Below are 12462 nucleotides of genomic sequence, written 5' to 3' on the forward strand. Positions count from 1 at the left end.
TCACAGGTGTGCCCTGTCAGGTTTAATAAGTGGGATTTCAAGCCTTATAAATGGTTGTTGGGAGCATCAGTTGTGTTGTGCAGGAGGTGGATACAGTACACAGCTGATAGTCCTACTGAACAGACTGTTAGAATTTGTATTATGGCAAGAAAAAAGCAGCTAAGTAAAGAAAAACGAGTGGCCATCATTACTTTAAGAAATGAAGGTCAGTCAGTCCAAACAATTGGGAAAACTTTGAAAGTGTCCCCAAGGGCAGTCGCAAAAACCATCAAGCGCTACAAAGAAACTGGCTCACATGAGGACCGCCCCAGGAAAGGAAGATCAAGAGTCACCTCTGCTGCGGACAATAAGTTCATCCGAGTCACCAGCCTCAGAAATTGCAGGTTAACAGCAGCTCAGATTAGAGAATAGGTCAATGCCACACAGAGTTCTAGCAGCAGACACATCTCAAGAAAAACTGTTAAGAGGAGACTATGTGAATCAGGCCTTCATGGTAAATATAGCTGCAAGGAAACCACTGCTGAGGACAGGGAACAAGCAGAAGAGACTTGTTTGGGCTAAAGAACACAAGGAATGGACATTAGACCAGTGGAAATCTGGTTTCCACCTGGTTTCCACCGTGAAGCATGGAGGAGGAGGTGTGATGGTATGGGGGTGCTTTGCTGGTGACACTGTTGGGGATTTATTCAAAATTGAAGGCATACTGAACCAGCATGGCTACCACAGCATCTTGCAGCAGCATGCTATTCCATCCGGTTTGCGTTTAGTTGGACCATCATTTATTTTTCAACAGAACAATGACCCCAAACACATCTCCAGGTTGTGTAAGGGTTATTTGACCAAGAAGGAGAGTGATGGGTTGCTGCGCCAGATGACCTGACCTCCACAGTCACCGGACCTGAACCCAATCAAGATGGTTTGGGGTGAGCTGGACCGCAGAGTGAAGGCAAAAGGGCCAACAAGTGCTAAGCATCTCTGGGAACTCCTTCAAGACTGTTGGAAAACCATTTCAGGTGACTACCTCTTGAAGCTCATCAACAGAATGCCAAGAGTGTGTGGAGCAGTAATCAAAGCAAAAGGTGGCTACTTTGAAGAACCTAGAATATAAGATATATTTTCAGTTATTTCACACTTTTTTGTTCAGTATATAATTCAACATGTGTTAATTCATAGTTTTGATGCCTTCAGTGTGAAGCTACAATATTCATAGTCATGAAAATAAAGACAACTCTTTGAATGAGAAGGTGTGTCCAAACTGTTGGTCTGTACTGTGTATATATATATATATATATATGTATATATATATATATATATATATATATATATATATATATATATATATATATATATATATATATATATATGTATATATATATATATATATGTATATATATATATATATATATATATATATATATATATATATATATATATATATATATATATATATATACATATATATATGTATATATATATATATGTATTATATTCAAGGGAATTCACAGAGCTTTTACAGGGGAAAAACACAAAGTACAGTAACATACAAGAAATAGATTAAAACAATATCATTAAAGTATTTAGAAAGTATATGCCTAAAATAGCAGAAACATTAAAATTCACACTTAAGTTATTGAAGCAATAGACACATCTCATGCTTGGAAAAAAAAAAGAAAGAAATGACAATTTACACGTTTTTAGAGCTGTGCAGTGTCTTTAGGAATAAAATAAACGATGTAATAATATTTTCATTTCTTCGGAGCCTACGAGCACAGCATTGTATTAAGTTGCTGCTGGTTGTAATGCTATACGTTTCTTGGCCAAAGGGTGTCGCAATATCTCAAAAAATCACAGCAGTCATTAATGTCCGCTGGCAGGCGTTTTGTTGAATGAAAGGTTCGCCAGAACACACAGGAGAGCACCCGAGGCTCAAACAGTGCAGGTATATGATGATCTGTTGCTATAAAATCACACAATAGAGTTTGTCCTGCGTGGTTTACCGTCACACATGAAACAAACTAATTTCTCCTTAAATCCACGGAGGTCCCTGGTCTAATGAGGTACGTTGCGTTAAAGAGCTCTATGTAATTTACACCTTCATATAGAGCATGGTGTTTTCTGGTTCCTCTCAATGACTCTTCATTTAAAATAATCAGACTGTCTCCATTATTATTATTTGTTTATCTACTTTATTTCTGTTTTTGACTACGATTAACCCTTCAGAATATTTTGAGTCTTTTTTAAATCTTTATTTATTGATTTGTCATGTCTGATTTTATTACGTTGCCTTTGTATATCTCTTTTATCAATGGTCAAATTGTATTTTTTCAATTTTGTTACATCCTTCCATTTTCTTCCCTTTCATTCTGACTTTATGACTCTAAATGTGCTATGCTTTGAAATGCAACATGCATTAAGCTGAACAAACGGCAGAAGATCAACTTTAAGAGCAGAATTCATTATAGAGCCATTATTCTAACCCCCCTTGTTTTTGAATGGTTATTGTAACCATAATCCCCAAATACAAACAGTAAATATTGTATTTTGGGGAAATGTAATCCACAGACCAAAACTAATCGGATTAAGTTCCAATTACTTTATTATTTCAATATTTTAATGAGCATGTTAGAGGGTGAAGGAAATGGTGTCAGACATCAGATACTGACATTTGATAAAGAGAAGGATATCAAATAAGAAGCAGTGGGAACACATATTCCTCAAAGTTCAAGGTCAACATTTCTCAGAACAGAAACTATAAGCCATAATTTAAATTGAAAAGAATCTCCAAATAACTGAAAAGTACAATTTGGTAAGTGATTCTGCAGCCAGTCCTAAACTTCTACAGCCCTGTTAACACTGATTGGTCTGTGGTTAAAAACAGTCCTCTAGTTTTCAAACACATGCAAACAGTGCTTTTAGTTCTGGAAGAAAAAAAATATTTTTGAAAATTCTTTCCATCCAAATTGCGTGTACTTTTTATTTATTTTTTCGGAGCGAGCGAATAATTCAGTTGAGGTTTGGTTCATCCATAAATAATACACTCAGTCTAAATATGTTTGGACGCATTGATTAACAAATAGAAAAAGAAAAAAAAACCTACATCCTAAACTGTACTTCAAAGACCTTTGTTCAGTGTAAAATAATCTGCTTTCACAAGAACAGATGTTTTTTTCTTGTTTTTTGTTTTTGTTTTTGTTTTTTTACTATTGCATATAAAATGAAGTCACCTTCAGCCCATTGAAATAGCCCTTTAGTGCCAAAAGGCAAATCTTTACCCAGTCATTTTCTCTTACACTGCACAACACAGCTTGGTGCCAAAGCACATGAGTGACAGAAAAACCATTCAGGGCAGGAATGACAAGTAATTCTTTATTTTTGTTATTTCAATCAGTCTTGCTGCCCTCTTACACAGTAGCACCCTGGGCCATTTCGCTACAGCGTACATCTCAATTGGAGATTTTATGGAAACTAGCAAAACCCAACAAAAAGGTTACTTAAGTTTTTTGTTACTGGGTTCCGCTTGTGTACTGGAGTTCTTTTCCCGACTGTAAGTGAACGCAACGTGAAAAGCGCTCGTAGCCACGCCCCTTTGTAGTAGGGCGGGGAGATGCAGCCGTTGATGTCAAAAAGTTACACAAGCTGAGCGGGGGGAGGTTTCTCAAAAGAGCGGTTTCACAACTGTAAACAAGACTTCACACCTACATTCAGGCTGACCGGTTCTACCTGCGACCAAGGGAGCGCTTCTTCAGAGGAACACCGCCCTGCCTTCAGTACGAATCAGCGGGAAATCATTTTTTATTCCACCCTCTCCTCCTCGTCTTCTCCTTGTTGGATCGTAACCGTGTGATCTTCGGTCCTCTGCTTTATATTCCCAGTGATCAGTAAATATTAGAAAGCAAGCGGTATGTTAACTTGATCTCCTCGGTTCCGGTCTCCAAATAACTCTCTCTGTTGTCCGTCTGTCTGGCCTCTGTGGATCTGTGGTTGGCTCCGACGCCTTCACTCCGCTCCTACTCGCAGTGGACTGCCGTGGCCTGTTGAACCATCACCCACAGACCATCTACCAACATCTCAACCATGGAGCTCAGCTCAGTGATTGCAACCACCGGGAGCTCGGTGGTCTTTTTCAGGCTGGTGAACGCAGGGATCGGTAGGCTTCACATCCCGGAGTCTGCCAGCAGGAACTCCTGGAAATGGAGAAATATCTCCACATCATCCGTGCACAGCTTCATCACGGCGATCTGGGCTGTGCTTTGGTAAGTTAAGACCGTATTTCGTGTATCTTTTAAACCTGGCAGTAGTTCAGTAGTCATTCATCATACTAAATCAGGAATATCTGCTCCAGACATTCCCGTTATTCCACTTAGAGAGACTGACGTGGTGCAGAAATTTCACGAATGCAAGGCACACAAAAAAACAACCCATTGATAGGCGCTTACTCTGGCGCAGGCTATAAGCCTCATATGTCAACAAACTTTCTGAATAACGGGATCAAGACGGTTTGACCAGCAGGGATCAGGATAACCTGAGGCTTCATCTCCATGATCTAAAGTTCAACCTATGGATTCCACCACCCCCCCCCCCCCCCACCACCTTTGTATAACCAATCATTGTAATTGACAGGGGCTCTTCCTCTGGAATACTGTGTGTTGATTTTATGCTAGAAAATCTGAATAACTCTATATATAAATCTCGTTTATTGGGCTTATTGGAACCTTTGTTTATCTTTTCAGCTTTTTCCGTCATCCACAGATGGCTGAGGATCTGATAGAAACTCACTCTGTGTTTTCACATGCTTTGGTGTCCTTTTCCATCGGTGAGTAGCCTTAATGTGATGGTGTGCTTATTCTATTCCTATCCTGAATGAGCTGTTCCCTCCGGCTACTTCTGAAATTATTCATTCAGATGCCAAACGCTGCAACTGTTACTCCTATATATCTTTTTTTCAGAGGTTGATCCCGAGGATTATTGCTTGTATTTCAGTGGAAGTGCCTTTTTATTGCCTGAGTGATTCACAAGTGACTTAAGCGATGTTCCTGAAGATGGTTTGCAGCTAATCTTTAAAGACTTTTAAAAGACCTGCCTAGCATTGCTCAAAAGCTATTAAAAATGCAAGAGAGTAGTTGGAAGCAACATATAAAAAGTTGAGGTGTGACTCAAGATAAGTGCACAATGCTGTAAGGAAAAATGTTGATAAATTAGTGTAGATTCTTAACCATTAGCGTCACTAAACAAAGTACAACTGCCGTTAAGGCTGCTGCCTTTCTCCAGGTGTCATTGTGCAAGAGACAGGCTAGAGCCTGGACAGGTCGGCAGTCCATCACAGGGCAGAAAAGTAAAATCTAATCTAACTGAAAAATCTAATTACTTTTGTTCAAATTAGAAAAATATCATTTACTTCTGCTTCTGCTGGTAAAATAAATATCGAATCTACATCTGCAAAATGTAGTGGTGACTATTATTTTATTGCCATTCTACCTGTTTGCCACTGGGAGCGTAACAAGCTCATACTAGCTTATTAATTAGTCGAGTTATCTTCTCAGGTAGCAAGCCGGCTGTCGACGGCCAACTGTGAATTCAAAATAGGGTTAGCTTTACAATAGTGATTCATGACGCTCTTTTTGATGCCAAACCATGACTTTCCGTGTTTTTGTTCATTGGAAATATTTCCAAACAGGCACGATTGCCTCTTTTATTAACAAGAAAAGCGTGTATTAGATTTCTTTCAGCCAGCTGACCAGCAGTTCTCAGCAACAGGTGCTTGCGCTACTTTTTACTCTACAGCCAAAAAAAAACTGTGGTTACTCTGGTGACGGTACTTGACAGTAGCCATGTAAATAATTTGGCTTTTCCAAATGTTAAATTGGCAATTTGTGATTTCCCTGGAATAAGGCACCGGGTTTTGTGTAGCATAGTAACTTCTATAGGAGGCATTCTTAATTCTTGTTCACTTCCGATACATTTTCTTTACACTGTCTGCTCCTTGTCTTTAACAAGCAACTGTTTTGTCTATAATGACATATTCGATTTTTACTTGGATATTGCAGGTCCTCATATAAAATTGGAAAAATCTGACAGAAAATGCACTAAAGTTGAAATGCTATCTTGGAAATTCAACGTTTCCCAAGGCAACGCTACATGCATAAACTGTCTATTTGGACTTTAGACAGTTTCACATTAAACCAGATTCACATAGTATTGGGCAATCGCAAATTTGTGATCATATGTCTTTAGTGTTTCTATATACCCGTCAAAAATATGCTTTTATCAACATGTTGCTAATAGTGGTCACCGCTACTATGACTAGTAGCCCACTAGTTTCCGACTTACAACCAGAATAGGATAATTTTGATTGTAACGTCTCTGAATCTGAGTAAAAGCACCTTAAAGCTGTGCCATTCTATGAGAGCTATAAATGCTTTTTGTGCCACTATTCTTTGACTAGAGCATTACCCAACAGTAAAAAGAACTAACAGTCACATGCTGGGTACTGTTCAGCCTTAAATATAACATTTGCATAAGGTTAATTGAGTTTATTCATTCAGTACTGACCTCATCACTGCATGGCACCAAAACAACCCTGCTATCAGATGTCTGATCAAGGTGGACACATATCGTGCTTACTGCTCAATTTAAGGACAGCGACTAGCTGATGGTCTGTGTAAATTATATGCAAATGTCGCCTGCTCGGCGATCCCGTTAAGTGTGCTGGCTCTGAACAGGTTTAATCAGTGATGCCTATAAGCAGCGGGTGATTTGACTGCACAAAAAGAGACACTGAAGTGTTTAATCACATAAGGAATCACTAAAGGCTTCTGCTGCCATGTACAGTGCCTTATAAAAGTATTAATACCCCTGGAACTTTCTCACAGTGTGACCGCTTACAACTATGAACTTCAGTTTTATGTGATTGGCCCACAAGAGAATTATACATGGTTTTCCAGCTTTTAAAAAAATAAAATGAATTCATTTTAGTTTATTTATATAACACCAATTCACAACAAATGTCGTCTCAAGGCAGTTTACCAAAAAATGTCAATTCAAACCAATCACACAGACAGATTCGGAGTCAAGTACATACATTCTAATTGATCCCAGTTATCAAACAATACACTCAGATTCCCATTGTTATTCAAACTGGTTAAAACGTTTTCTGTCTAAGGAAACCCAGCAGATTGCATCGAGTCGCTTGCAACATTCCCTCCTCCTGGATGAGTATGGAGCAACAGTGGACAGTCGCTTTGATAGTTTTGCTTACTTTGCAATAATCCCTCATACCAAGCATGCATGTAACCCTCCGACCAGGAAGCGGTCATAGCTAAACTGAATGCCAGGCCAGATGTAGCTTCTAGGAAGAGAAAAAAGAGAAAGAACATAAAGTAAAAAGTGACCATTATGTCCTCCCAACAGCCTAAGCCTATAGGAGCACAACTGCATAAACTAAATAAAAAGCTGCATCTGCATTCAGCCCTCTTTATTCTGATACTCCTAAACAAAATCCAGTGTAACCAACTGCTTTCATAAGTCGCCTAATAAGTAAATAGGCTTCACTTGTGTGAAATTTAACCTCATTAAAAATCCAGCTGTTCTGTAAAGCCCTCTGAGGTTTGTTAGGGAACGTTAGAAAACATACGGCACCATGAAGACCAAGAAAACCAGCAGACAGGTTAGGGAGTAAGATGGGTCTAACGCAGTTTAAAGCAGGGTTAAGTGATTAAACAACATCTCAAGCATATTCCAAAGAACGTGGCACAACTGCAAATCCACAAGATATGACTGTTCACTTAAACTGACAGACCTGGCAAGGAGAGCATTTTTCAGAGAAGCAGCAAAGGGGTCCATGGTAACTCTGGGGGAGATGGAGGGATCCACAGCTCGGGTGAGAGAATCTGTTGGCAGGAAGTAAGCCATTGTTAAAGAAGTTTTGTTTGCAGTTTGCCACAAGACATGTAGGGTACACAGCAACTATGCTGAAGGCTGTGCTTTGAAAAATAACTTAGCATAGCTTCAAAACAATACCAAACACTGTACGTGACCCTGAACACACCATTTCCATAGTGAAACATGGTGGTGGCACCATCGTGCTGCAGGGATACAGCACCAGTTACGGCAAAAACTAGTTGTACTATGCTACTTTGTGTCAGTCACATGAAATCCCAAGTAACAAACACAGTTTGTCTGTGTTTCAAGGGAAATAAATACTTTAGGCAGGTGCCTTACGCTGTAAAAAAAATAATTATTTAATACATTAATAAACTATATGAACTATGCATCTGTAAAAAGGAATAAGCTCTTTGAATGTAAACGCCTTTACAGTGTGTCTAGAAGGAAATTTAGAGGGTAGTCATCACAAGAACGCAATAAGGATGTTTTTTTTTTTATATATCCGTGGATGTTTTTGGATAATTCAGTGAACATGCATTCTATAAACCACTTTACAAACTTGTACAAATACATTTTGCCTAATTTCATTATAATTTATCCAACCTTGCCCTGTTTTTCTCAGTATTATTTCTAATCATCTCAGAGCAACATTTTTTATTTTTCCTCCGTTAAATAAACAATTTTGGGTGGGCGTTCATGTTGTGCGGAAAGTGCTCTTAAGGATTCCCCGGATGCTTGACGTTCCTTTGGGAAACCTGGCCCTGCAAGCTGGAAGTTGGATCAACAAGGAGCAGTAATGTTACGCTAGTTTGTGAAGCTTAGTAAAGGGCTTTATAATCCGTCCCAGGAAACAGGTGTAAACACTTAAACTCATGATGTCACTGATTGCATTGGGGTAAATCAAAAAGTCTAACAATGCAGAATGTCTGCATCAGATATCGGTGGTAACCGAATCGGGGAGTCACAAACTCCCACACAAGTACTTCTCTTTACCCGTCCCATCAGAAATGTGGCATGATTCTGAAACCTGTTGAGACCTGTTTTTACGTTCTTGCATAAATGTTTTCACCAAGCCACAAACTTCTCAGTCACAAACAATAAATGCTTCTCCCCTTGGAGAAGGGAGACTTTTTCCAGTACTTAAGACTACACGTCCCAAATATTGTTAATTTTCAGTGTGTGTACAAAGTAGAGCCGCAGGGGTCAGCGATTTTCTGGCCGATTAACAATCACCAGTTTTTTTTGAAGCTCTGACCAGCTTTACCTGTTTTTGTTGATTAGATGTTCTCTTTAATAACTATATTTAACAACAAAATCCCTTTTTTTTTTTTACTTTATACATAAATTTAAAATCACCTTAACCTAAACAAATATTAATAGTTGAACAAATATATTCAAACAAGGTTACAGAGCTGTCTCTCTCTCTGTGTCAAAGTAAAGTATCTATACATTAAACACAGCTTTAGGTTTTGGTTTCTATCCAGCCAATTATCGATCAGGGCCCATCAAGTGTAAGATTGTCTGATTCTGGCCTCCAGCTTATTTATAGGTCCATTTCTACTAAAAAGGCTCCAGGTCAATGCACCCCTTTGCCAATTCATTCCTCCATTCTGACCTACATGTAGTTAAGAAATGTGATGGCTAATGTAGATAAATAATCAAAACAAGCCTTAAATCTGGTGTTTTAATTTAATTGTGTATAATTCTTTGAGGCTTTTATTTTACTCCACATTTCTATTGGTTGTGGCCCTCATCCCTTTTTTGACCCCCTCCCCCCCCAATCGAAGCAAAATAATTGAACGGCTTTCTCTTGGTAGATTATATTTATTTGAGACACATTACCATATTTCCTTAGAGTACATAATGAGCAACCTGCAGCTGGTAGATATTACATTTAACCACATAACCACTTTTTTTTTTACAGTAGACCTTTAATAGATTATTGAGTAAGTCGGGAACAAAACAAGCCAAACTAACAAACTGAAAAATGATGAATGTGCAAAATTAATACCAGAAGAATCACATGGTGGGTTACCTCTAATCCAACATGAGAAATCTATAAGGATTGGGGAAATGCAAGTTATAAATATGTTAAGTAAAAGTACGCGTGATACATTAAAAGTCTGCTTTATTCAGACATGGAGAATAAAAAAAAAAGCCATGGTGAAAGGCAGATGTCCTAATCAGATTTAAAGTCATTCCAGCAGTCATCCTAAAAGTCATTTATCTGGCTGAACCCATGTGGTTTTGACTAACCTGTTTAAGGAAGGAAAGCCCCAATCATGTGCACATAGTGCTTGTGTAGATTTGTTGCCCTCTATAGAAAGTTCTGGTCTCATAAAAAGAAGAAAAGCTGGTGCTTCATTTATCTTTTTCACACTACCTTAAATGCCTGGAAGGTTTATGTGTTTAGCACATTTCACCAACAAGTGATGAAAACATAAGGAAAGAAAACGCATTAAAAAGTACATTGCAGTGGCTTAATAAAGGAAAGATGGACTATAGAATGAAAAAATAATGTTTCAGTTAAAAGTTTAAATAGAAATCTCAAAAGCAACTATAAACAAATGGGGTTTTAACCTTAAATTCAGGGTTTCAGCATTTTTACAGTTTTCTGGAAGTTTGTTCAAAATACGTGGAGAATAAGAACTGAATGCTGCTTCTCCATGTTTGGTTCTGATTCTGGGGATGCAGAGAAGACTTGAACCAGAAGACCTGAGTGGTCTGGAAGGGTCGTACAACAACACTAAATCTTTAATGTGTTTTGGTGCTAAGCCATTCAGTGATTTATAAACTAACAGAAGTATTTTAAAGTCTATTCTCTGAGATACGGGGAGCCAGTGTAAGGACTTTAAAACGGGGGTGATGTGCTCCACTTTCTTAGTTTTAGTAAAGACGTGGGCAGCAGTGTTTATAGATCAGCTGCAGCTGTCTGATTGACCTTTTAGGCAGACCTGTGAAGACACTGTTGCAATAATCAATTCGACTAAAAATAAAAGTATGGATGAGTTTTTCAAGATTCTGCTGGGACATTAGTCCTTTAATCTTGGAAATGTTCTTCAGGTGACTGAAGACCAACTGGCTGGAGCAGGGTCCTTTACACTTTACCAGATATTCAAAAGAGTCAAATTTGGCCAAGAACATCTTTTTACACTTTAGTAAATCAGGAAAGAAGGTGGTGTTGACTCTATCAATGTAGGCATGTTTAATAGAGCCAGTTTACGTGACTTAGTGGCTGACATTATTTCTGTAGAAATATGTTGTTTATAAGTTATATTCTCCTAATAGTTTAGTTTTTTCTGTTATGTAGCACAGATATTTTATATCATTCACCCTTAGGGGGCTCAAGCTTTTCCAGAAAATAATCACTGCTGGTAGTCTTACTGTTTGGACCCTGTATATATCAATTTGTTTAAATTCAAATTCAAAAATACTTTATTATCCCAAAAGGAATTAAATGTTGTTATAGCTCATATTATGTGGGTTTCTTCAAAGAGCCGTTGTAGATGCTGATGGTTGTGGGCAGGAAGGATCTCCTGTAGCGCTCCGTCTTACAGCACATCTGAAGAAGCCTCTGACTGAAGACACTCTGTTGTTGTAGGACAGTCTCATGTTTCATGACAGTCTCAGTTTCTGGAACGTCCTGAATAGAAACAGGCGCGTCATCTTTGCAGAAGTCTCTTTATGTGTCATCTTTCCTCCATGGTTCATTCTTCATCACAGTAGGCCGCGGTTGTCCTTCATAGCTCCATCCTATCAGTTGTTGTGGACTTTCTTGTCGTCTCTTGTTTGTGGGAAAGGCAGCTGGTGTGTGATTCACAGAATAAAAATGTTTGAAGTAAGGAGTTGTGCTCCAGACTTACTAAGACAAAAAGCTTAATAAATGCCTGCGTTACCAGAAACCATTAGAGTTGTTGATAAAGTACACTGATCTTTAAATCTTTAAGCCATTTGTTTCTTAAGCATCAGCAGTCTTCTGAATCTCTCATCTCCATAATGAATTGTTGGTAAAGGTCCACTGAAAACAAAACTTGATACTCAAACCTTGACCTTTGTTCTGCAAATGAAAAGATTTTAATTTTTGTTGCTTCATAACATTAAGAGATCCTGTGTGTATGATGAGGTTTTTCACTGCTGGATGCTGATCTGTGATCATCAAAATTTTCTTTGCGATATCAGACACCATGTTATTGAAAAAACTAAATACTTGCTTTTCTTGCTGCAAAAGTATTTAATCTCATTCACGGCACCATCAACGACTTTTAGGGTTTGTGGCCTGTTACTGGCTGTTTCTGTGAGTGAAATACTCTGACGAGGCGTGAGATTCAGACAGTATGATGACCATAAACAGAAATAATACAGCTTAATGGAATCAGTATTAAAACATGATGTGAAACAGTGTTTACCAGCTAACAGTGTTTTAGCTTCTTCATTGTTCGTTAACAGTGTTAAAAAAGTGAGAAAGCAAAGGTAAGTTTGTTCAGAGTCTTCGTTTAAATCAGTTTTACATTATAATCGTTATATTTCTAACTTTGGGTCATAATTTGCTATGGACATCTTTAAGATCAAGGTCGTAATCCA

General features: G+C 38.2%; 1 protein-coding gene across 1 annotated transcript in view; it reads left to right on the forward strand.

Annotated features, from left to right (window-relative positions):
* The first annotated feature begins 3347 nt into the window (after positions 1 to 3347).
* tlcd2 (TLC domain containing 2) overlaps positions 3348 to 12462 on the forward strand; it is a 35199-nt gene continuing 26084 nt past the window's right edge. Inside the window, exons 1-2 of the mRNA XM_047391543.1 lie at positions 3348 to 4253; positions 4731 to 4813. Coding sequence (XP_047247499.1) covers positions 4075 to 4253; positions 4731 to 4813 — 262 coding nt within the window. The 5' untranslated portion in view covers positions 3348 to 4074. The remainder of the gene's footprint in view (positions 4254 to 4730; positions 4814 to 12462) is intronic.

This window comes from Girardinichthys multiradiatus, chromosome 18, assembly GCF_021462225.1.
Source record: "Girardinichthys multiradiatus isolate DD_20200921_A chromosome 18, DD_fGirMul_XY1, whole genome shotgun sequence".
NCBI lineage: Eukaryota > Metazoa > Chordata > Actinopteri > Cyprinodontiformes > Goodeidae > Girardinichthys > Girardinichthys multiradiatus.